The following is a 25,188-nucleotide window of genomic DNA, read 5'->3' as shown; positions in this document are numbered from 1 at the left end:
AAGGAGGAGCTTGAGACTGGAGGCGTATGAAGATGTTAAAGTAGCCAACACGGCGATCTCCAAGGTAGAGGCGAAATATGCATTCATCCACAAAGGTAAATCGTCCAGCCCCTTTTCTGTTCCGAATACAGATAGCTGCACTCTAATTGAAATTGCTAAAACTCTAAAGGTAGAGCTAGGAAGCAATGATAGGGAAATAGAAGATAGCATTAACATGATTAAATCCCTATAAAAGGCTAGGTCTAGTTTACTGCAACAGTTAGCAACGATAAAAATAATCAAGATGAACGACCTACACAAATCAAGGAGCTTGTGCCCGTTATAGAAGATGAGGAAATGAAGAAGCTGATGGACAACTGCTCAGATCATGATAGTCCCAGATTTGGATTTAACAAGCCCGGTAGAGGAAAGAAGAACCTTATTAATAAATCTAAGGGAAAAAGAAGAGAAGCCCTCTCGCTATTAGGTATAATCGGCTTGCAGTACCCCACTATTAGGTACAATCTCACTATCATTGCTCGCTTGCAGTACCCCACGACGCAATAATCGGTTGCCTTTGCTTGCTTCGGACACTGAACCGATCAGCAAGAGACACACGGCCGACGATGCGCCACATGCTCACGACCCCTCCCAGCTCTCTAGTGGCCAATGTTTCTCATCAAGCCTATCCCCACCACCGTATGGACATCCTCCCTTTATCGTGCGCTCTAGTAGTTGCAGCCCTCCTTCGTACCTCCACCTTTTCTTCTCGACCCAGAATGTCGTCTTCACCGATAGCGCATCCCCTTCGCCTTTTGGACCAACGTAGGGCTTTATACCTTTGTCTCGAGCCTGACACTTTAAATTTGCTTACTTGATAATGTACACAGATAACACACCTTGTTGATTCACACAAAAAATGTATACTACTCACCCGGTGTTGTTTCTATTAATTCGTTCGGGATATATATTAGATTAGTGTTGTTCAGTTTTCTTCTACACGCACAAAACTTGTCACATGACGACAAGTTTAAGGACAGTAAATATATTTTACTCAAGATAATGCCATAAGTGACAAGTGAACATAGTGGATGCTTCCATTGTTCATGTGAAATGTTGGTCATATTCTTACTTTGTGGGGAATGATATACAGTTTGTGACATGCATCCGTTGCTCAACAATAAGACAAACTGGATAAAGAAGGCATAGAGTGACATAAAAGTTGATCTGCTTAGTCCAGGGAGCACAAATCAAGCATGTTAGGATGATAGAAGGTGTCACTAAGTTGTAAATAGCTATCAAACATTAAGGTTATATGGTGAGTGAGTGATGAGAAACCACACATTTAGGGTCCAATAGACACTTCTTTAAGCTTACAGTCTAATAATTAAAAGTTGTTAGAGATATGTACTCAACCTTAATAATAATAAGGGCATACTCAATGCCGCAGGACTCACTTGAGGGAGGTCTAAAGAGAGGATACACCAAGACAAGCTTTCCTCCACAAATAACGATAGACCGCTTCAAACCCATGACCTGACTCGGTGAGAGCTCTCGCCACTGCATTAGACATGCCCTTATTAATCTTAATAGTAAAAAAAACATATAGAAACATTAATAATTGAAACACCACAACCCAATAAACAAGAAAATATTGATAAAATTACAATGTAAGAGATGTATAAATATAAATTCATAGTACATAACAAAGATACAAGAAGTTTTTTAGTCATAGAGGACTTAAATAAAAGTTGGTTGGATTATACTAGCAAAACAAGAACTACAAATGATGTGCTACTGTTACAGGAACATGTAGACTGGTCTAACTAAATACAGGAGAAAGATATCCTTTCTTTTGCAATAACTCACCCAAATTACTCAGCAAAATGACTATAATCTACTCATCTGCACTACAATGTTTGTCCACGACCTCAGAAAAATATTGTCGGGTACCTAGAAACCGGGTGCCGAAGAAGGCCCAAAAGGCCTCCCGAAGAGGGCCCACTAACCGACCAACCTGCCTGCCAAGTGACCCAGTGAGGCAGGGCTACTGACCAACCCGTCCGCCGAGCAACTTAGCGAGGCAAGATTGCCGACCAACCCGCCCGCCGAGCAACTCGACGAGGCAGGATTGTCGATCAACCCGCTCGTTGCAATACCGCCAAGCAACCCGGCGAGGCGAGGCTCCTGATCAACCTGCCTGCCGAGCAACCAAGCAAGACGACAATCAACTCTCTGGCGAGCACATCTACAGGAGGGAAGAACCGACCTAGTATTATCATGCCACGACAACACGATGAGACAGATCATCACCAAGCCATGTCCGAACCATACAAGCAGTATCGAAGGGCCTCTGTCAAGCACGATGCCGATTACATTCTGGAGAGTATCCCCGCTGACCGGTGGGACCAGTTAACCCCAGCCACAGGGACCTCAGAATCGGGGTCTCTACAGTGACCTATACACCAGAAGGGACAGGGCAATACGCCATACCAGGCATACGCCTACACATGTTGGAAGATGATGAAGAGGGGATGACAAAAGATGAAGTTGTAATTGTAATGAAGACGTCCATAGACCTCACCACGACAAATATATTCCACAATGTTTGTCCATTGAGGATATCAAGTGTGCAAGTTATTGCTGAGTTTCCACTCTCCACCTTTGATTAAATGCTTTGAAGAGTAGTTGTAACATGTTATTTATTAGAGGTGTAGATGGTCATTTCACCTTTATTTTTCTTGGAAATAGAACTTCCTTGGTTACGGCAGATGGTGTACTATGGACAAACATTGGAGAATGCAGTATGTAGAGAATAATATAAGCTACAGATGGAATACCAAAAAGGTCAAAGTGGGCATTGGATGCTTTGCATGGCTAGTAAAGCTGGGCTAATTGTGCTCAAAGTTACAGAAAAGAGTTCAAGGGCAACGAGCACGGTGGAATTAGAATTTTGTGCCTAACATGGTTCTTAATGCGGTAAGGTGAGACAAGACGTTGGACCGCTGCCTAGACGCCTAGGCGGGCAAGGCGCCTAGGATTTTTTGGACGTCTAGGCGACGCCTTTAAAACACTGGTGCTTAGAAGGTCGGCAACAACTTTTTCAAGCTCAGTAGGATCAAAGGTGGTTTGGGAAGATCAATGGGGAAATTAACTATTTACCACTATTTGGAGGTGGGTGGTATACAAAATGTCATGTCAATGACTCATGTATCAGTGACACATGATTAAGGGATTTTCGTAAGGATGTCAAATAGTTAAAAGCCCCCGCCTCAATAGTGGTATGATCTAGTACCTCCAGAGTTGGAAATGCCTTTAGGATTTTATGCTCAATCCAGATGAAGCATAACCATGGTTTTAAAATGGTACGATGAGACAAGGCGTTGAACCACCGCTTGGACGCCTAGGTGAGGTAGACGAGCAAGGCGCCTAGGCGTTGGACCACCGCCTGGACACCTAGGTGACGCCTTTAAAAGAGTGGGCAGAACAACATATTTCAAGACATCCCTCTAGTGTCTAGTCAGGTCTCTACCAAACAAGACATAGTTCCAAATTTCGTTCTTCACTGTGCACTTGGAAGCATTTGTGGAAATCTCAGGCAACATGGTGTTGCAAATAAGTAAATTCTTCCCTTTGGCCCATCATTCCTAGTGACTTGGTCATTTAGTTTGCAAATCAACATGCACATTGAGGCTTGCCATGCTGTCCCTTCTGTGATAAGGAAGGGATCCAACATATCCTTCTAATTTTCTTGTGTTTTTATAGGAGAACTATGTTTTCAGCTACTGCACTGACCACTGAGTCAACAAGCATCAACTTGCACTTGACACTCATGAAGTCTTCACGTATGTTGGCACAAGAAGCAAGCATTAGGTGCAAAAGCTTGAGTTCTTTTATCACACTTGGGCATGTATGTTGAAAGCACCGCGATGGTTGCTTGTTCAGCATGGTTACTCCCAGTATGCCTTCAGTCATGCAAGAAATATATGATGAGGTAGCTTTGGATTGTGCCAGATCGCAAGAAATTATGGGAGCTCTGGCCAGAGCCAAATGTTGAGTGCAATCGTATTTTGATTTAATACTTATGCTTGTGTTTTGTGTCATTGTGTGTCTGGGCTTGCGACTTGGGGCACTGCAAGGGACCAGTACTTCTCTTTTCTATATATCTAACCTAACACAAAGATATAGTATCCTGCCTCTTGCGTGTTTGATAGTTTGAGGAAAAAAGGAAGCTGGGGCGTTAGTAAAGACTGCGCCATAGGTGTGATGAAATGGAACAAGAGTTCCCAAGAAATGTTACATATAAAGCTAATAGTAGCATATGTCATGGCTCCACAACATTAAAAATAAATGTTGCAAGATTACACCATGCATGCACACATGATACCAAATGATTTCTATTTTGTTAACATGTTGGCACACCCTTAGGTACAACACTTCCTAGTTACCGGTTGCATGAGACCTGTGTGCTAAGCCATCACCTAACTGGCATACATTGTTGTCTTTTGTGGGTCACATGACAATGGTCGCATTTGGAACCGCTTCTTCCAGCAGCGCTTAGGGTCTGTTTGGTTGGGCTGTGAAAAAAGTTGCTGTGGGCTGTGAGCTGTGGAAAAAGCTGTTGTAGGCTGTAAGCTGTTAAAAAGCTAAAAATCGTTTGGTGGAAGCCACTAAAAGTCGTTAAAAATTCTTCGATATATATTTTCACAGTTCCATCCGAAAAGCCACTAAAAGCAGGTCCAGGGGTGCTTTCAGATTTGCACTACGAGAAAGTCGGCTTTTAGAAAAAGCTGCTTCCTGGATCCATCCCTTTGGTTGGCTTTTGGTTTTTAGGGGGTAAAAGCCAAAGCCAAAAGTCAAACCAAACACACCCTTAATCGAAAAGTCAGCTTCTTCCATGCTTCCCACAACAACTGTTTAATAGAGAAGCCTAGCACAAAAAGAGTTGACAGTTTGGCGGATTTGCTTCTTGCTGTCATGGCTGGATCTCGTTGGTGACGACGGATGCCAGAGCAGGGCCAGCATGGCACGGCTTCACAATCCACATTTGGTGACATCGCATCAGGGCCTGAGCAGCTCCACGCGAGCCGTCAGGGGGTGAAAAGCTAGAGAAGCACCTTAGGGTGGGCTTTTGTCTTACCAGAACAGGAGGCGCACGAAAAACTTAGGGTGGGCTTTTGTCTTACCAGAACAGGAGGCGCACGAAAAACTTAGGGCTGATTTAGTGACCAGAGATCACGAGATGATCCATGTGTAAGAAATTTCCTTGCTATTCAATTTTAAATAGCGAGATGTTTCCTGCACCATACCTATTTCGACACGCAGACAACGTCGTTGCTTTTACCTGCTGTCACAAGCAATATGAAATGCAAGGGGAAAAAAACATAACTGCTAACACATTTACATATACCAGAGTAGAATCGTAGCATAGGTTTCATACAAGGTTCAAGAAAATTCGGTCTATCCATATGTTACACAGAACGATTATGTTTCACAGCTACTCGGCATTCTAGCTGGCTGTCGTCAAAAGCAAGCTACAATACAATATGTTAGGGTCCCAATAGTACAACCAAAGGCTCAAAGTCCATGGAGATCAACAAGATGCTCCAGCTACACAAGACAAGCATAACCGCTGAGGATAAGATAGAAGCAGGCGAACATGTCCTATACAATATCGCAAGATACGCAAAAGCACAGAGCTTCGTCAACCAAGACTGAAGATAGAAGTAGATAAACAAGCATCAAATGCATATTTTCCAGCAGCACAAAAGAAAAAGATCCCTTCTTTTGTGTCTAGATGGCGTCCTCACTAGATCTGAGGAAGGCGAAAAAGGCTTTTATGTAAGTTGCCCAGAAAATAAACAGCTATGTTGCTGGTTGAATCGTGAAAATAAAATGGCAGCTAGCTTGAACGAGTCATTTCAATAAGCGACGTGCAATGAAGCGATGAAGCTCGCTAATGAACCTATACTGGCTACATATGCGATATTCTGAGCACCAAATAAACTATATACATGACAGACTGCTATACCATGAAGCATTGATTTCTAAGCTGATAACGTCATGCAAATCGTAAGACAAGTAAAGTTGAAAGAAGGACATTAGTCTATGATTCATAAGAAGATAAAAACAGTTTCTCTACAGAGCAGTTGTTTTTCACAACTGAGTCTAAAACTGAACACTTCGGTCACGCAAAGCATTGTTGTCAAATCATGCCACAAAACATGTCGCTGCCAAAAACACGTCGATGCCCAAAACATGTCAGCACGATAGTATATTGCTATGCAGGCTGTTGTTGGTAATCGGTACTCGAACTATAGACTGGTATGTTGTGGTAATGAGTCGCGATCCAAATGCTTCTTCACAAAATGGTAGGGTACTAAATAAACTTTAGTTCAAAAATAAATAGAAATAGGGCCCAATCCTAATCTGATATCCTTAAATCTTATGGTGTAAAATTTAGAGCCCATTGTCACCCTAGTTGTGGTTAGTAGGTCGTTGACAAATTATAGGTGTGCTGTGCACTGTGTGGCTGCTATGCTTTTGTTACGTTGAAACGTATACTATTTTGAATAACTGAATACCTATACTATCACAACTTTTAAAGGACAAAACTTGAGGGGAAATTGAAAATGGATTTCAGTAACTGGGTGACCAAGAGGTTGCAACAGGCAAAAGCTTCCAAAAAAAATGTTCAAAGGGCAAATGAATCCCTACATATGAATACTTGCAGAAAACCAACCTTTCCAGTTGGCTGAATATAACATTATTAGTTTATTACACATTCTTTACGAAGGAACTTTGACAGCTTATGTTTTTATTAAAGAACATCCATTTCAGTCAGAATTTTAAGGGTCGTATACAATGATACAAGACAAGCAAGCATGCAGTTCTAATGTCCTAAACATGATCAAGCATATATCAAACATATGCAGATACACAAGCTGAAGTGAAGAATTTGACTCTGGTCAGATAGTACAGTCAGGAAGAAACCAAAATAGATTGCACATGTTATGTACACATGGAAAGGCAGAATTAAAGAGCAACAAGTCCAAACGAAGACAAACCGCAGGAGGGTGCACGAAGAAGATGGCATTGGTTTATCTGTGCCTAGATTATTGTACCCATTAGATCGATGATTCTTTTGACATTGGTCATAAGTCACAGGAAACAAACCAAACCAGAATCAACTTACAAGGCTACCAATCGACTCTAACTCTAATGACTGCAACTCTACTAAAGATCGTTTACAATCAGAATATCAGATTTCAGATATTTGACAAAATACTCCAACTGATATATATATATATATATATATATATATATATATATATATATATATATATATATATATATATATATATATATATATATATATATATATATATATATATATATATATATATATATATATATATCGCCAAACTGACTAAGATGCTGAATTCAATTTGCTATTTATGGAGAATATAATAACCAGCTATTGAAATAGGCGACCTAAAACATTAACGTATGACAGATTTGTTTTTTGGGAAAAAGAAGTGTACCTTTTGTCCAACCAAATATTAATGTACAAAGAATTTTGGGAGGACAAGAGCTGCATTGAGCAAATGCCAAAAAAATGCACAGGATAAAAATTCAACCACAAGGTTTATGTCAAAGGTGGCTGGCATGGAAATTGGGACTGTGTGACAGCAGTAAATTGTGGAAAGAGCAATAAACCCTTTATTTCCGAAAAGAACACAGCGGATGAAGAAGCGACAAAGGAGGCATAAGAGAAAGATGATGAAGAGGGCCACTGGTTTATTAGTTATCTCTGTGAATTCTGTAATAGTACCCCCTCAGGTTAGTATGTCCCCCAAACTGTGTTCCCGTCTCTGTCTAGCACCTTCTAAACCCAACCCATATTCATTATATGTAGCGAACATTCAAAAAAAGAAGCATCAACCTGAGTTCAAAAAATAGGGGTTGTTGCACCAAAATACACTTTCCGAAGAGAACACAGGCATACACTCTATCTATTCTACAAGACACCATGAGCACGAACAAAACATAAATGAATCTAACCAGCAACATTCGATTCCTGGTACGATCGAAGAAAATGCATGTATGAGTTCATTCAGACAACACCATTAATCGCTACAAACACTGTCTTTATGAAAAACTATGTTCGCACAGTTTGACGAATATAAATCAGGACAGCTAGACAGATTACAAATACTGGTGAGAGTGAGACAAATGAACCTTTAAATAGATTATGTACTGACCGTGTAACCGAAAATGTGCTCTCCAATCCTTGGTCCCTCTGAAGGGATCAAAAGCTCCACAGCAAGTATGATCTTCAGCTGACGAACAGGAGACCTGAGCAGCAGTTTGATTCGAAAACGAGTATCTTAATTAAAACCTTCCATTAACAGAATTGCATTTGTAATTTGGAGCAGGAGTTAGGAAACTCTACTTTAGTTCAACGATACTACTTTGCTGACAAGATTTAAAAAAACACAGCGCGACCATAGAACAGAAGATCTATAGCTAACTAAATCAGTGTTCTAGTTCAGAAACCTGATTACCTGGTAAACCTACCAGATTAGAAACAGGAGAGACTGCCCATGCTGCTTTCATGTCCAATTTCTAAATGATTCGGCAAAAACTGTTTTGCAAAAACTGGCACACTGCTAGGACAACTGAGAATCAGGCAAAACCAATAGCAGGCGAACATAAAACCATATTTACAGTTTTTTTAAACTTGCATGGACAAAGAAGAGAACGCACACCACAAAGCGCACATGAGATCCACAACACAGCAAGCAGCCTACCTTTAAACGTTGCACACGGGAAGAGCAACACAAGCCTTGCATGCCTGCGCCATCGCCAGGGCCGCAGCGGAGCAACACTACAACGGTGCATAGGTAGCACTTGATAAGCAGATCTACAAGTGTAGTAGCAAGCGTTTGGTGCACAAATCAGAGTTGAGAAAGAACGGTACAATACCTTGCGCTTGAAGGGGGCGAGTGGATGGTTTCCAGGAGGGAAAATCAACCACCCTGGTAGGTAGGTTGTAGAGCTAGGAGGGAGGGAAGAGGAAACCCACGGTCCAAGGGCTTATCCGTGGGGCAGCAGCTAGAGGACGACATGGGTACACAGCGGCCAAAGTACAACGCACTACTGCGGCAGAGGGATGGCGAGGGGCGTCCACCGCGCGCCCCGGCCGATGGGCAGCATCACGTGGCGGAGACCTGCACAGGCGCTATGAGAGGGGGCGGTCCGAAATGAAAGTACGACCCGCCACAGATTTTTGGCGCGCGACAGATCCCATGGCTGAAGGGAGTACCTATGAGCAAAACCCTACCTCACCCGACACGTGGAGCGGTGGACGGCTAGATGCATGGCGTGGCGGAGAGCAAGTGTGGCATGGCGGACGGGACACCCCCGCCGCGCCGGTCCGCCGACGTCAACGCCCAAATCCCGTAGAGAGGAGGTGTCCCTGCTCTTCCGGGTACGGCGTGAGCGCAGTTCTCGCATGCGAACTATTCGTGGTAGGAGAGCGGTAGGTTTTTCCCTTTTTTGGCAGCACGCGCTCGTGACGCTGCGCGCTTCGACCGTGCGGTGTTTTTTCCTTTTTTGGCAACACGCCGTCGCGAGTCGCGACACTTCCGCGCTTCGACGTGACACACATCAAGACGAGATTGGCGAAGCATCCCTAGAAATGCTCCCATGCCTCCATTCGTGAGTCCCTTTTAATAAACGGTATTGGGATTGGGTAGTTATACAAGAGAAGGTGAGGTTAGAATAAGCCTGCAAGAAGCCAAGTGTTTGGGATGGCTTGTGCTTTTTTTGACTGAGAAGCCAACTAATAAGCTGTTCCAAACAGAGCCAATGTTCCTAGCGTCCTGGACACTTATTACGTGTTTGGTTGGATGTATAAGGAGGGATGGAAGGGGGCGGCCATAGTTTCTAGTGTTTGGATGAGAGTCACGTGGGGGCGAGGTAAACACCGGAGTAATTTTGATGGTGGCGTGATCCCAACAAATCGAGGGGACGGTGTCGCCACCGCCTAATCCTACTTTGATCTCAAACCAAACATATAATTAGTTCTTATAACAAGATCAACAACATATCTATACAAGTTATGTACAATAGTATCCATAATTTTTGGAGCACTATATAGATTACCAAGAACCTTCTCCTTTACAAATAGCTCGCACTAGATCTTTAAATTAGTGGAACCTTCTCTTCACAAAAGATGATGTATGCATTCTATTTGCAATAAGCCCTAATATAGACATATGCACAATGGGACACCATAGTTCTGATCTTATTTTTGTAGATATTCCAATAGTGCTTTGTCTTCAACCATTCCACAAAGAACCTGTCCTAAAACCCACCAAATATGTAATATCTCACATCATATTCCTCCAAAGAACCTTATGATTCTACCTCTGTTTTCAAGTCGTCCAACTAATCGCGATTAGTCGGGCTAGTCGGTTAGTAGAGCTCGATTAGCACAACCGACTCGATCGGAGCACCTAATCGCCTTGGTCGTCCGACTAGTCGACGATTAGGGTCGATTAGTTGCTCGATTAGACGATTCTGCGTGACTAGGGTTTAGTATCCAGATTTTTTGATTTTGTGGGCTTTTTTGGCGGGCGGCCCGGCTACACGGAGATGGAACGCCAGCGTCGTGCCGTCGTCTCTACTCTCTACTAAACCGACGGTTAGCTCTACTTTCCTGGCATCTCAATCTCTTTCCTTTCCTTCTCTTCTCTATTTTCCTACCGGCTCCTAGACTTCTCATTCTAGAATCCATACTTCACCAGTACACCGGCTGACCGACGATCATCTGTGCGCGCTGCGCGGTTCCAGTTCCAAGTTCCAGACTTCACCGACCTAGATTTCTCATCTAGACACGCACGCGCGGTTCCAGACACGCGCGGTTCCAGAAATCCAGGATATTTCACCGGCATGAGATCATCTTTTGGAGGTATTATTTAGTGTAGTTCTGTTCTTCATCCTTGTATGTGTTGTGTCATTCTGGACTTCTGAATTTTTGTTCTTGTACTCCATCAGTTCATCCTATTCGGCTATTCCTGTAGACTTGTACTCCATTGTCCATCCTATTCCTTATTCATTTGATACATTACATACAGAGTTTGGTCGTCGCCGTCAGGATAATGTTGAGGTGCTCTTCCCAGAATCACAAGTTGTGGGCAGCGGCAATCCATCTTCTGTTGCGGATAACAATGATCTTGCTTCGACATCATCAGCCTTTGTGGATTCTGCAACACTCGTTGAGAAGGTTATTGCAAAGTTGCCTGCTGAAGTTCATGCACACGCAACTGATTCAAAGAGAAAGGCCAAATCACAAGATCCTGGTTGGAAGTTTGGATGGTGGCCAGATCCTACCAAGAAAGACTTTATCCGATGTATTTTCTGTTTGAAAGTTGTTCCTTCTAGGATTAAAAGGTTCAAACAGCACCTTGTCGGTGGATTTTCTGATACGACAAAATGTTCAATGGTTCCAGAAGTAGTTTCGAATGATATGTATGCTTATTTGAAAAGGAACACAAGGCTTGTGCTTTCTGTTGAAAGTGAGGAAGGAGGACAGAAAGATGGTGATGCTACTGAACCTGAACAAAAGGTACATGAACCAAGTTCAGAGACAAAACACAAGCAAGCGAAGAAGAAAGCAACTCAAGCCACCATTAGCTCTTTTGTTGTTTCAGCTCATCCCACCCAAAAGTCCGGCAAGTCAGTGGCTGCCATGTTTTGCAAGACGCCAGAAGAAGTTGTTGCTGACAGGCATAAAAATAAAACCACTCAGTCAACTCTTGAAGCTTGCACAAAGAAAGGAAAGGAAGCCAAGCAAATTGTTAACGACCATGTCGCAGATTTTCTATATGAGAACAAAATACCATTGCACGTCGTCAATTCAAGGAGCTGGGAGGTTATGTTGGAGTCAATTGGGCAATTTGGTCCTGGATACAGTGGTCCATCGTACCATGATGTTAGGGTACCTTGGCTTGATAGGGTTGTCGATAGGGCAACAACATTGAGGTCGAAGCATGAACAAGCTTGGAAGGAATATGGCTGCACTGTTTTTGAATCCAGGGAAATTCTTCTCCATTAGGGAGAAAGACAAGAAGCAAGCTGGAATTCTGAGATCTATGTTCAATGATGTGATGTGGAAAATGATCAGTGATGAGGAAGAACAAACTAAAATAAGTAATCAAGCAGATGACTACGAGAGGTCCGAAGGGGAAGCATTCTCAAAACCTAGAGCGATAAGAGACAGAGAGAAAAAAATCCTAGTAAGTGTTAAACCTTCCTTCTAATTGGTTCTGTCTGTTAATGTGCTTTCTAGTTTCTACTGATCTAAGGGTCTGTTTGGTTGGGTTGTGGCTGTGGCTGTGAAAAAAGTTCTTGTGGGCTGTGAGCTATGGAAAAAGCTACTGTGAGCTGTTAAAAAGCTAGAAACTGTTTGGTGAAAACCACTAAAAGCCGTTAAAAGTTCTTCGATATATGTTTTCACAGTTCTATCCGAAAGCCACTAAAAGCATGTCTATGGGTGCTTTCAGTTTTGCACTGCGAAGAAGTCGGCTTTTACAAAAAACTGCTTCCTGGATCCAGCCCTTTGGTTTAGCTTTTGGCTTTTATCGGGCAAAAGTCAAAGCCAAAAGTCAAACCAAAGACATCCTAAGTATCTAACAATCTCAAATTTATATGACAGTCTTATGGTGGGGTGCCTATGGACAATTGGCATATGAACTCCAAAGCCTTGCAAAAAGAATTATAAGCCTATGTTGCTCAGCATCTGGTTGTGAAAGAAACTGGAGTGATTTTGCAGCAGTAAGTACTGTTTTTTTGTTTGTTCATACTTCAGTTCAGAGTTCAGAATTTCAGATTGAGTAATAAACTAATAATGTATGTCACTATGTCGGTATGTCCATGTGCAGATCCATACAAAAAAGAGAAACAGACTGGAGCACAAGAGACTAAATAAATTGGCCTATGTAAGCTACAACAGGAAGATGGATAATAGGTTCACAAATATAAGAGAGCTAGGTTCCAAGGGAAAGAGAAGCAATCCACTGTTGCTTGAAGAGTTTACGTGGCAAAATTAATGGGTTGAAGAAGAATCTGATGGTGATAACATTTGGGATGTTGTGGATGAAGCTCTAGGTGCAACTCAGGGTCTTCGGGGTCAAAATTTGCCTAGGACTGCTGCTGCTGGTTCCTCCTCTCAAACTCAGACACAAACCTATGTTAGAACCAGAAAACGACCCAGAAATGCAACAGCTACAGCTCAAGACATACGTGAAGAAGATGACAATTCTCCTGCTGAAGATGAACAAGAACAAGAGACAGCAAGACAAATGAATGATGATGAAGATGAAGGCGAACAAGAATCAGGTGGAAGGGGAGCTGCAGGTGATGAATTTCAGTTGGATGAAGATCTTCTTTAGGTAACTGGGTGGTAATGGGTGTTGTGTGGTATCTGGGACTGGTAGTATTAGTAACTAGTAATTGTTTCTTTGCTGTTTTCAGTATTGCTGAATTCATGTCATGTTTACCCTATCCTTCATATATATTATATAGTTATATAATTATATACTGTTACAGATATATGTACATGGGCCTGGCCCATTAGGACACTAGTACTGTAGCTAGGGTTTCTGTAACTGCAGACATTCTCACATGGTACCAGAGCCTTGACTGTTCCAGCCGCCGCTGTCCCATGGCTGGCCGGCCCTCTCTCCCCTCCTCCGGCGAGCTCTTCCCTCCTCTCCCTCTCTCCTACAGGGCTGCGTTGGCCGCGCCCTCTCCTCCCGAGCGCGGCGCGACTCTGGTCAGGCACCCCGCGCCGCCGGCCCCCATGGCCGGACATCCCGCGCCGCCGCCTCCCTCCGCCGGATCCGGCGGGCCCGCGTCGGCCGCGCCACCACCCGCCGGGCTGGCCCTCATGGCCGGGAGCCCCGCGCCGCCACCGCCCTCCAGCGGCTCCGGCCCCGCCGGCGCACAGCCCGCGTCGGCCACACCTCTGCCGCCAGGCCTGCCCGCCCCCGACCCCGCTGCACCTCCTCCCGCGCCCCCTGCGCCGCCGGCGCTTCCTTCGCCTGCGCCGCTGCCGGGTCCGGCCGGGTCCGGCTTTGCCGGTGCCTGTCCCGCGTCGATCTCCCTTCTTCGCGCGTCCCAGACCACCGTGCTCGGCCACGACGACGCCCTGCTGTTGCCCCTGGTTTTTCCCGGTGGCACCATTGGCACGGCGGTCTACAGCCAGCCGTCCGCTATCACCTCTACAATGTGTGCTCCTTCCCCTTCGGATGACGCTGCAACCATCCTCGCTGCAACCCGTGCTGCTGTTGCGGCGGCTCGCCAGCGGGCCCAGGACGCCGCTCGTGCCCTTGAGCAGGAACAGGCGGTTGTCGACGCCATCGAGCGCCAGTACGCCGAGACCTACCGTCGCCTCGCTAGCAAGGGTGTCTCGGATGGTTCTCCTATGTCCGCTCGTCACAGCGCCGACACTTTCGAGCCCGCGCCCGTCCCAGCCTTGACCCTTCGCGCCTCTCTTCACGCCCAAGCGGCGGCCCTCACCAGCATCCGAGCAACCGTCACCGACGTTCTCACGTCGGACTCCACTCAGTATCCTCGGTGGCGCGACCAGGTCCTGCAGACCCTCCGCCGCTACGCCCTTGCCGACCACGTCCTCCCCACGGTCGCTGCACCGACGGAGGATTGGCTCCTGATGGACGAAGTGGTGCTCTCTTGGATCCATGGCACCCTCACGGCCAAACTTCAGGACATCGTTCGCGTGCCGGACGATACTGCTCACCATATCTGGGGTGCCCCTGAGGCTCAGTTCCTCGACAACCGCCAGACTCGGATCCTGTACCTAGAGACCGCCTTCCGCCAGCTTGTTCAGGGCGATCTCTCTGTGGATGAGTACTACCGTCAGATGAAGACGATGGCGGACACTCTCCGCACCCTCGGGGCCCCCATGACCGATGAGAGCCTCGTGCTCAACCTCCTCTGTGGTCTGAGTCCTCGCTTCGATCGCGTGGCCCCCATCCTCACCCGCATGAAGCCATTTCCCACCTTTGCGGAGGCTAAGAACGATCTGCTTCTCGAGGAGCTTCGCCTCTCCGCCGCTGCGACCACCGCTCCCGCCACGGCCCTCTACAGCGCACCTCGGGCTGCCCCCTCCGACTCCGGGGGGGTCCTGCTCCCCGCACTCCGGCCCCGCTGCCCTCTGGAGCTCCGCGACAGACTACTGGCTTCGGGGGCGCTCGCAGCCGCGAACGCGGCTGTGGTCGCAAGGGCGGACGCAGTGGCGGTGGCCTGTCGGGAGGCCGTGGTGGCTCCTCGGGTGGCTCTCAGTGGCCATCCTTCTACAACCCGTGGACTAGCACCATTCACATGTGGCCCGGGCTGTCCGCGGGTGCCTCGGCCCCTCGCCCCACCGCCTCTCAGCAGGTCTTCTTTGCCTCTGCACCCCCGGCGGCACCCTTGGCTCCTCCCCAGCCTCGGCAGGTATTCTATCTTCCACCTCCCCCGCCCACCCCTCTCTTCCCTCTTCCATCATTGTCGGAAACGAGTCCGCCCTTCCCGTCACCTCAGTAGGTGACGCGGTCCTCCCCGGTCCTTTCCGCTTAACCAACGTTCTTGTTGCCCCCCACATCATTCAAAATCTTCTTTTCGTACGTCAATTTACTACTGACAACTCTTGTTCCATGGAGTTTGACCCGTTTGGTCTTTCTGTGAAGGATCTTGCCACCAGGACTCTTCTCGCTCGGTGTGACAGCCCCGAGCCCCTCTACACGCTTCGCCTGCCTGCTCCCACTACTTCGACCTCAGCCCCACATGTTCTTGCAGCGGCCGCCTCTTCTGCGACTTGGCATCGTCGTCTCGGCCACCCCGGGCGTGATGTGATGTCCAAGCTCTCCAGTAGTACTTATGTTTCTGGTTGTAGGGGATCTATTGAGCACCTCTGTCATGCTTGTAAGTTAGGTCGCCATGTTAGGCTCCCATTCCCCACCTCCTCTAGAGCAGCAGGCATTTTTGATCTGATACACTGTGATGTATGGACATCCCCTGTAATCAGCATTTCTGGCTATAAGTATTATTTACTCATTCTCGATGACTTCTCGCATTATTTGTGGACTTTTCCTTTACGTCAGAAGTCGGACACTTTTCCCACCCTGTCTCACTTCTTTGCCTGGGTCTCTACTCAATTTGGTCGCACCATCCGAAGCATCCAGTGTGACAACGGGCGCAAGTTCTATAACAATGCGTCCCGTGACTTCTTCCTCTCTCGCGGCATCCACCTCCGCATGTCATGCCCCTACACGTCTCCTCAAAACGGCAGGGCTGAACGTATGATTCGCACGACAAACGATGTCGTGCGCTCTCTACTCTTTCAGGCTTCCCTTCCTGCTCACTACTGGGCTGAGGCCCTCGCCACTGCCACCTACCTCCTCAACCGTCTTCCCACCAAGGCGGTTGCCCACCCCCACTCCTTACTTCGCTCTTTTCGACATCCACCCCTCATATAACCATCTTCGCGTTTTCGGGTGCGCTTGCTACCCTAATCTCGCATCCACTGCTCCTCATAAACTAGCCCCCCGCTCCACTCGCTGCGTCTTCCTCGGATACTCCCCCGACCATAAGGGGTATCGATGCCTCGACCTCACCTCCCACAGAGTCCTCATCTCTCGTCACGTCGTTTTCGACGAGTCGGATTTCCCCTTTTCGTCCTCTCCCGCAGCCTCTCTCACCGAGCTCGACGTGTTCCTCGACCCCGACTCTGTGTCCCCCACTGTCGTGCCTCCCTTCCCTGCAGGTCCGTCCACTGCTCCGCCTCGTGAGGCCCCGCTTGTGACGCCCTCCCCCGCACAGCCACGTGCGGCCTCGACGCCTCCTGAGTCGCCCTGCGCGGCCCCACCAGCGCTGACCTCCCTCGCACAGCCAACGTCCCCTCCGTCGCCTCGCGCGGCCCCGCCGTCCCCCGCACAGCCCCGGTGCCTCCCGCACCAACGCACACTGCCCCGTCGTCTCGCTACACCGACCCCATCCAGACGTACCAGCGCCGTGGTCGACGTGGTGCCCCGGCTCGCTCTCGCGCCGAGCCCCGGGCCTATCACCCCGTCGTCGTCCACCGGGATCCTCGACACATGCACCCGATGGTCACCCGGCGCGCGGCAAGTGTCCTCCGGGCACCTGATCGCCTGATTCTCTCCGCGGCCTCTTCTCCGGCTCTTCCGTCGGTGCCCACGACTGTCCCACCGAGATCCTCGACACATCCACCCGATGGTCACCCGGCGCGCGGCAGGTGTCCTCCAGGCACCTAATCGCCTGATTCTCTCCGCGGCCTCTTCTCCGGCTCTTCCGCCGGTGCCCACGACTGTCTGTGGTGCGCTTGCCGACCCCCAGTGGCGACGTGCCATGGAAGCGGAGTACGCGGCTCTCCAGGCTAACCACGTCTGGGACCTGGTGCCCCCTCCCCTCGACGCCAACGTGGTCACCGAGAAGTGGATCTTCAAGCTGAAGTTGAACGGCGACGGGTCCCTGGAGCGGTACAAAGCCCGCTATGTGCTCCGGGGCTTCACCCAGCGCCCCGGGGTCGACTACGACGAGACCTTCAGTCCGGTGGTCAAGCCTGCCACCATCCGGACTGTTCTGGCTCTGTCCAGGGACTGGTCGGTCCACCAACTCGACGTGGCGAACGCCTTCCTCCACGGCACCCTGACGGAGACGGTCTACTGCACTCAGCCCGTTGGGTTTGTCGACCCTGCTCACCCCGACATGGTCTGCAAGCTCAACAAGTCCCTCTACGGCCTCAAGCAGGCCCCCCGGGCTTGGTACAGTCGCTTCGCCACTTTCTTGTGTTCGTAGGGTTTCGTCGAGGCCAAGTCGGACACGTCCCTATTCATCCTCCGTCACGGTCCGGACACTGCGTACCTCCTCCTCTACGTCGACGATATCGTGCTCACCGCCTCCTCCCCTGGGCTCCTGCGTCACATCGTCTCCTGCCTCCAGCAGGAGTTTGCGATGAAGGACCTCGGGGCCCTCCACCACTTCCTAGGGGTCACCGTCGAGCGCAGGCCCCAGGGCATGTTCCTTCACCAACGACAATACACCGTCGACCTCCTCGGGCGCGTTGGCATGGCCGAGTGCAAGCCCTACGTGACCCCAGTGGACACCCAGGGCAAGGTCTCTGCCGCAGGCCCCCCGTCGCTGATCCAACCGGCTACCGCAGCCTTGCTGGAGCCCTGCAGTACCTCATCTTCACTCGGCCCGATATCGCTTACGTCGTCCAGCAAGTGTGCCTTCACATGCACGACCCTCGAGAGCCGCACCTCAACGCGCTGAAGCGCGTCCTGCGGTACTTGCGTGGCACCATCGACTTTGGGCTCCTTCTCCGCCGCTCCCCGACCACGGAGCTTCGCGTCTACACCGATGCCGACTGGGCGGGCTGTCCAGACACGCTTTGGTCCACCTCGGGCTATGACGTCTTCCTAGGGGACAGCCTCGTCTCCTGGTCATCGAAGCGCCAGCCGATCGTCTCCTGCTCCAGCGCCGAGTACCGCGCCGTGGCAAACGGCGTGGCTGAGGCAACTTGGCTCCGTCAGCTGCTCCAAGAGCTCCACAGTCCGCTAGCACGGAGCACACTCGTCTTCTGCGACAACGTCAGCGCCGTCTACCTCTCCACCAACCCTGTCCAACACCAGCGCACGAAGCATGTCGAGATCGATCTTCACTTTGTCCGCGAGAGGGTCGCCTGTGGAGATGTTCGCGTCCTCCACGTCCCGGCCGCCTCCCAGTTCGCCGACGTCTTCACCAAAGGGCTTCCGTCCGCGGTGTTTGCAGAGTTTCGGTCCAGTCTCAACATCTGCAGTGGCTAGAGTTTCGACTGCCGGGGGGGTATTACAGATATATGTACATGGGCCTGGCCCATTAGAACACTAGTACTGTAGCCGCACTGTAGCTAGGGTTTCTGTAACTGCAGACATTCTCACGTATACTATATAGTATAATAGTATATATTATATAGTATATACTATATACATAGGTCCTGGTCTCCTGGATGAACAGGACGACTAGTAAACGACCAGGTCGACCAGAGATCGATTAGTCGACCTAGTCGACGACTAATTGAGATTAGTCGCCTGGTCGTTCCCCCAGTCCGACTAGCTGGTCGAGCGACCAGAAAACATAGGATTCTACTAACCCTTAAATTTAGCTCCCTGAACCAGAATATTGTGTGAAAACAAAAGGTAAATGAACATGCCACACAGACTAATATCTAACCAAATAGGAAGTTTCACAATATTAAAAAAGAGCACCAAAATTAACGATGAAGTTATCAAATATAGACGTGAATTAATATCAACAGTTTGGTGAATAATACGAGAATTAAAGGTCAATCCATTTTCCACATTAAGTTGTTTCCCTCCTTTACTCTCCCCACAAGTTTGAGATATTATGAAAGCAATCCCTAATTTTCTGATGTGAGCATAAATTAATATAGATGCATGATTTTGATGCATTTCAGTGAACATTAGTTATAGATAGTGACAATCACAGGACAATAAACAAAGTTCAGAAAAACAAGATGGCAAGTATTCCACTAAGTCATTCAAGAAGCCCTCTTCAATTTATAAGAACTCAAGAAAGGAAGCAAGAGAGAACAAAATAACATCGGTCGACATGAAGTTAATAGAACACAAAACTACAGCTTCTTTCGCGTACAAAGAAACAAACAGTTACGCTCAGAAACATTCCACTGTTTATCAAAAGAGCCCCACTCCAACATTAGTGGTCACTCCTAGATGATTACTAACTTGAGGGCTGACAAATAAGTAGCAAGCTTACAAAGACAAGTAAGAAATGCATAGCAACCGCCAGTTTGTTCAAGGTTTTACATTGCAGCAATTCTTGACAGTTTGTAAAGAAGAAAAATATAATACCAAGCATAGCAGAAGGCTCCCGGTAAGCATATCCTCCCCCAAAAAAACTTAATCAGTAGCCAAGCAACTCTGGATCTCCAGTGTATTCTGCCATCTGATCATATCTAACACGTACAATATCTTTTGTATCTGCATCCTCCACCAATCCGATCTCTTCTTTGGAATTCTTCTCTACCAGGTGCCCATATAAACCCTTGTGCTTCCCATAAAGCACAAGCACCCGCCCATTCGTCCGTGGAAGTACAGTTTCAAGCATATCTTGCTCCACCCCCTGCACCAACTCTGATCCATCATCCATCATGATGTCACATTTTGTAGGCCCCACCACATCGACAACCTTACCCTTCATCAAGTATAGCCTCTTGCTTAGTTTCTGACTAACAATCCGAACCCTGATATGGCTCTGCAACCACAGTACATTGCTATGAGTACCGCTTGCATTACTTGTGCCTTCTCGGCTACCACGGCCATTCCTCACCTTTTCACGGCCCTCCTTCTCAGACCTTTCCTCATTATATCTCTTCTTCTGGGCACTAGAATCGCTCTCTTCCATCCTATCTCTACTGCCTCGATCTCTCTTCGCACTCCCGCCCTCTGACACCTTCTTGCCAACAATCCAGTCGCCAGAACGAGTCTTCCTAGGGTCTGCTTCAGAGGGGTTGTACCCTAACCCCTGTGTGCCAGCACGGCGGTGGTATTCAAGAACTTTGGTATCCCCCATCTTATTGTTCCTACCAATGCCCTTACCTTCTGTCCAGCCGTATCCAGCAAGGAGAGCCGCGCCAAATCCCTCCACGGGTATCTCATTGAACTCGTCCATTCCACGGTGCTCCGGAAGGCCTTCCATGTCCTCCTTGTACCGCTGCAGCATGAGGTTGCCGGCAGCGGAGGCAGCATCAGTGGCCCGAGGCGGTGACGGTGACGGTGGCGGCGCCTTCTCCGGTTCCTTGGCAGCAGCAGCGTCGATGGCGCCGTTGCGGCGAGTGAGGCCGTAGCCGATTTTGGATGATGGGTCTTCGGGAGCGGTCGAGGTGTCGAGGACGAAGGCGGGGCCCCAGCCGCCGGATTCCGCGGCGAGGGCGGCCTCCTCCTCAGGGGTGGGGAGCGAGGACGGTTTGCGTGGGCGGTGGGTGAGGAAGTTGCCGGAGTTGGGGAGCGGCGCGATGACGGCGCGCGCCGCGCAGGCGGCGGCTAGGGTTTGGGACGGATCGAACTCGGTGACGTACTGCTGGCCCGGAGCGGGCGCGGAGCGGAGGTCATCGTCGTCTGCGGCGGCCGCAGGTCGTGCGGGAGGCTTGGGGGGCCGCTGCTTCGAGGAGGATATGGAGAACGAGAGCTTCTCCTTTTCCATCGCGGCGGCGGCGGCGGCGGCAAGCGAGGAGGAGAAGCGCGTACCGTGTGAGTCGGGGATCGGGGTCGGCTGACTTCGGTCCTTTACGGCACGCGCGTGCAGTACGTGATACACCTGTCCATAAGCTGAATCTAACGATGCCACTGAGAGAACCATTTGTCACGGCCCAGTCAAGCCCATATTTGCCGTGCACAAATTCACTTTGAGGGAAAATATAGCACAGTTGCTCCGTTTGCCGCCAAAAATTAATATAGAACTCTTTCATCTCATGGTCACAGCAACCGGCATCCTAGAGCAGACGTGCGGTTCTTCATTGGATGCCTTCCACATTCGCAGCAGCAGGTGTAATTTGAATATACACTCTTTGCTAGACGCTTCCAGTTCTAGCTCATGTCACATCTTCCTCTCCTGTTTCCCTAGGTGAATGCCCGTGCGTTGCAACGGAAACAACTAAAATGCAATAATTTATATCTAAATGTGTGTTATATTGTTACGAAAAAAGATTTCATAATCTATTTGTAATTTTAGGCTCCTAGCCATATATAAATTTTTTTTATTTTAATCTAGCTATTTCACCACTACATTGCAACGAGGCTGGGGAACGGCGCCTAGGCAACAAATATAATTATTGATTATTTTTAAACACTAAAGTATATGTGATCTGGTGGTTAAAAAATATAAGAAATTTTTTAAAAGTTTTAGACTCACGACGACTGATGCTTTGTAGTAATATGCTTTGTAGTAGTACAGTTATTATTGTCCCTGCAATCCCTTATTTTGGAATATGGTTGACCAAATGACCCTAAAGTGGCACCATGTACTTATACAGTCATACTCACATAATTATACATATTGATCACAACGTATTTTCCAAGCCCATTGACCCTGAACCAAGTAGAATTAGCACGCAAAGCTTCGAGAATTGAAACCACAATTGTGTGTTCTACCAATTACTATGAAACTGCATATACCGTAAGACAGAACCTCTAAAAAAGGAATAACCTCTAAAAAGGAATGTAGCATTAGCATACCTGACAAAATATCATTAACACACAACTTGCATGCTACAATAGTCAAGTTGTGTAGGTTACAATAAACCCAGAATAAACATAGTCGATATCTACAAGCAGGGCAGACATCAGATTGAAACTACCAAAGTCAACCAATTAAGCTTCACTAATATAGTGGCAAACTCAAGTGCTAGTTGTTCGATACTGCATCCATGCTCTGTTGCTTTGAAGGAACAGAACCGTTCAACACCATCGTCTAGTCCTGTTTGACGAACCTTGAATTTCAAATCCAAGTTAGTGCCACTCACCACAACAACCACAAACCTTTCACACCAGACGACTTGGACATCAAGCCGCAAAAGAGATGAATTTCTTCAGGCAATTCACTGGCAGACGAAGTCAGCAACAAATCTACATTATTATTATTGTCGTCAGCTTGTGATATCCTGATGTTTATCATGGCCTCAACAGCGTTGCACAGAAGCGCTGAGCTTATGTCAACTGCGCTAAAGGCATCCTCAATGTGCTAGTGAATACTATGCATGGTGGCGTGCTCAGTTAACAGTAGTATGAAACTCCATCAATCAGTTGCACATCTTCTGATTCTTCGTCTCCTTTCTTGATTTTCATGTCAACTTCAAGTACGACACCTCCTAGCATATCAATGTCTCGCTCGAGACCACATTTGCATAGTAGAACCCTTCATAAGAACATTTCAAATGAAAAAAATTAAAATGCACAAGGAGTTAAGATGGGAACCCATACATAATGTTCAGTCATCACTCTTGTCTCTATACCATGACATCAAAGAACTCACTGATTTGTTTTTAAACGAAACTGAAAGCAAAAAACACCTAGTCCTTATGTTTAGTAGGCTGCAACGTATCATCTCTTAAAGGTGACATAAATATTCCTTCAAAATAATGCTTAACTTGGCTTCCAAAAATAGGAACAAAGAGCAGCTATCATATTTTCATACATAGAAAAGGATATTATATGAATAAAAACTTGTCAGTGTACAAACCTGATTCTTCATTAGCAAGAGATCCTGGAGCCAATACACTTCCATAGATACATAAAGCCAATGTAAGGTTATCATCACCATAGAACCAGATCCTAGCATTGCTTGCATGATAATACTTAGTATGCAACTCATGTGAATGAGAGAGACATACAAGCACAGAATAAAAAAACTAAATTAAGTAACTAATAGCTAACTAAGCAACCAATATTAGCTTAGTGCTACTACAAAATATATAGCTTTTGGTGGGGTGCTAGAACAAAATCTGGTGAGCTGGACCAGGTGGTCTAGCACTTTTTCTTATACATCACAATGGAAACCATCAATTATTAAAATTAACTCTAAAAGAGTTAAGGACCTAAGAAATATTTAACAGCTCAAACCAAAAGACATCATGAAGCACCACATTGTTGGCACTAAGTATATACGAGCAAATGGCATAGTACATCTCAATAAGTGAGAATACAAATTTTGGATCCAGATTGATACACCAGATTGACAAACAAGTTGACTGATTAGAATATGTTACAGGCCCCAAAAAATATTCAGCTTGCATAATGGCATTAAACTGGCCATTATACAACCACATATCATTTTTCATCATCACACTACTTTAATCATATTCTAATCAATAATTTTGCTAATATAGAACAAACAAAATTTTGCTAATCATATTCTAATTAATAGGCTTGCGGGTACCACCACACCAGGAAGTAGAACAACTCAAAACATTCATAAAACATAAACTGGGATGCGTGTATCCCGAGTCCCAACTTCAGTCTCAATTGAGTTATCCATCTATGTTTTGCCACTAAATAAATGCATGTAAAGCCAATCATATCATATTTATTTTTAGGACTGGTAAAATTAGGGAAGCTATCAACACTCACATCAATGCACCGAACATCAAATTCACTAAGAATGTAATATATACATCTGTAAATTCCCACAGAGCACAGATATGGTCATAACATTGCAAAGTAACAAAATTTTCTGTTACCTCAATTGGATGTGAACCTGCAAGAGCATCCAACTTGAAACCTATTGCAGATTCCTCTAGAAATTGAGTCCAAACATTCCATTCAGGAAAGAACTGATCTACAGCTAAGTAAGACACCTGCAGTGGAAAGAAAAATATTATATGAACAACATAAATTATATAGATCTTTGCAATTACTTATTTTTGTTCTAATTTATTACCCAAGTCGCAAAGCCCTCATTAAGCCACAGATGTGTCCACCATTCCATTGTGACAAAATTTCCAAACCATTGATGAGCTAATTCATGAGCTACAACAACTGCAACCTGGATAGAGAAATATACAAATAGCAAAACATCATTATATATAGTTGGTGTGACAGCACATGCTACAAAATAATATCACATCCTTCTGCACTAATGACTATTAAATTATTTGGCAAAAAGAAAATTGATGTGCGGTCACGTTCAGCATTGTCCACTGTTGCCTGATTCAAATGGTTTTACATGTCATGGGAAGATACATAATTACACATTATCAACTTAGTATATAAGTACAATAATTGAAATAATACAATTGCATAGTGACCAACTCGTTGCTTATTGGCAGCTGCAGAGTGCATCTCATCAAATAGCAATGTTGTTTCACGGTATGTTTCACGGTATGCACACCACGCCAGCTGGGTACACCCCAATAATAAAGAAACCCTACTCCTAGCCTGAGAACTAAGAAACAGTACCTCGCGTTTGCCACGGCGGGGACGTGGCCGGCGCTGGTGAAGGCGGCGGCGAGGAGGATGCCCCAGCGGCGACCGGATCCGGCTCCATCGCTGCGATCTGTGATTCTATATAGAAGAGATTAGGATTGGACAAATTGAATTTCGCACG

The 25,188-nt window shown here is 46.9% G+C and overlaps 1 protein-coding gene and 1 long non-coding RNA gene across 6 annotated transcripts; both read right to left on the bottom strand.

Annotated features, from left to right (window-relative positions):
• Window positions 1–1,218: 1,218 nt before the first annotated feature.
• On the bottom strand, window positions 1,219–21,408 carry LOC100501729 (uncharacterized). Of its 5 annotated transcripts, none has more exons than XM_035962374.1 (3): window positions 19,941–21,408; window positions 8,244–8,337; window positions 1,219–1,539 (listed from the first exon to the last, which is right to left on the bottom strand). In XM_035962374.1, exon 1 carries the CDS (start codon window positions 21,289–21,291, stop codon window positions 19,993–19,995), a length of 1,299 nt encoding a protein of 432 aa, XP_035818267.1. In that variant the 5' UTR covers window positions 21,292–21,408; the 3' UTR covers window positions 1,219–1,539; window positions 8,244–8,337; window positions 19,941–19,992. The 5 variants fall into 5 exon arrangements, 4 of the variants coding, with proteins under 4 accessions (XP_035818267.1, XP_035818266.1, XP_035818268.1 ...); XM_035962375.1 differs by lacking the exon at window positions 1,219–1,539 and adding an exon at window positions 5,359–5,589; NR_159511.1 differs by lacking the exon at window positions 1,219–1,539 and adding an exon at window positions 5,368–5,794 and having other exon boundaries at window positions 19,941–21,205.
• A 2,960-nt stretch (window positions 21,409–24,368) lies between these two features.
• Window positions 24,369–24,953, bottom strand: LOC103640376 (uncharacterized). The gene is made up of 3 exons (XR_002264787.1): window positions 24,894–24,953; window positions 24,523–24,627; window positions 24,369–24,439 (listed from the first exon to the last, which is right to left on the bottom strand). It is a non-coding gene; the product is annotated as an uncharacterized lncRNA (long non-coding RNA).
• Window positions 24,954–25,188: the final 235 nt, after the last annotated feature.

This window comes from Zea mays, chromosome 9, assembly GCF_902167145.1.
Source record: "Zea mays cultivar B73 chromosome 9, Zm-B73-REFERENCE-NAM-5.0, whole genome shotgun sequence".
In the NCBI taxonomy this organism is placed as follows: domain Eukaryota; kingdom Viridiplantae; phylum Streptophyta; class Magnoliopsida; order Poales; family Poaceae; genus Zea; species Zea mays.
This window is presented reverse-complemented; position numbering and strand designations above follow the sequence as displayed.

What these genes read in the sequence shown, in the direction of transcription:
- LOC100501729 (XM_035962374.1), bottom strand. Translation starts at nt 21,291, where the DNA reads ATGGAAAAGGAGAAGCTCTCGTTCTCCATATCCTCCTCGAAGCAGCGG.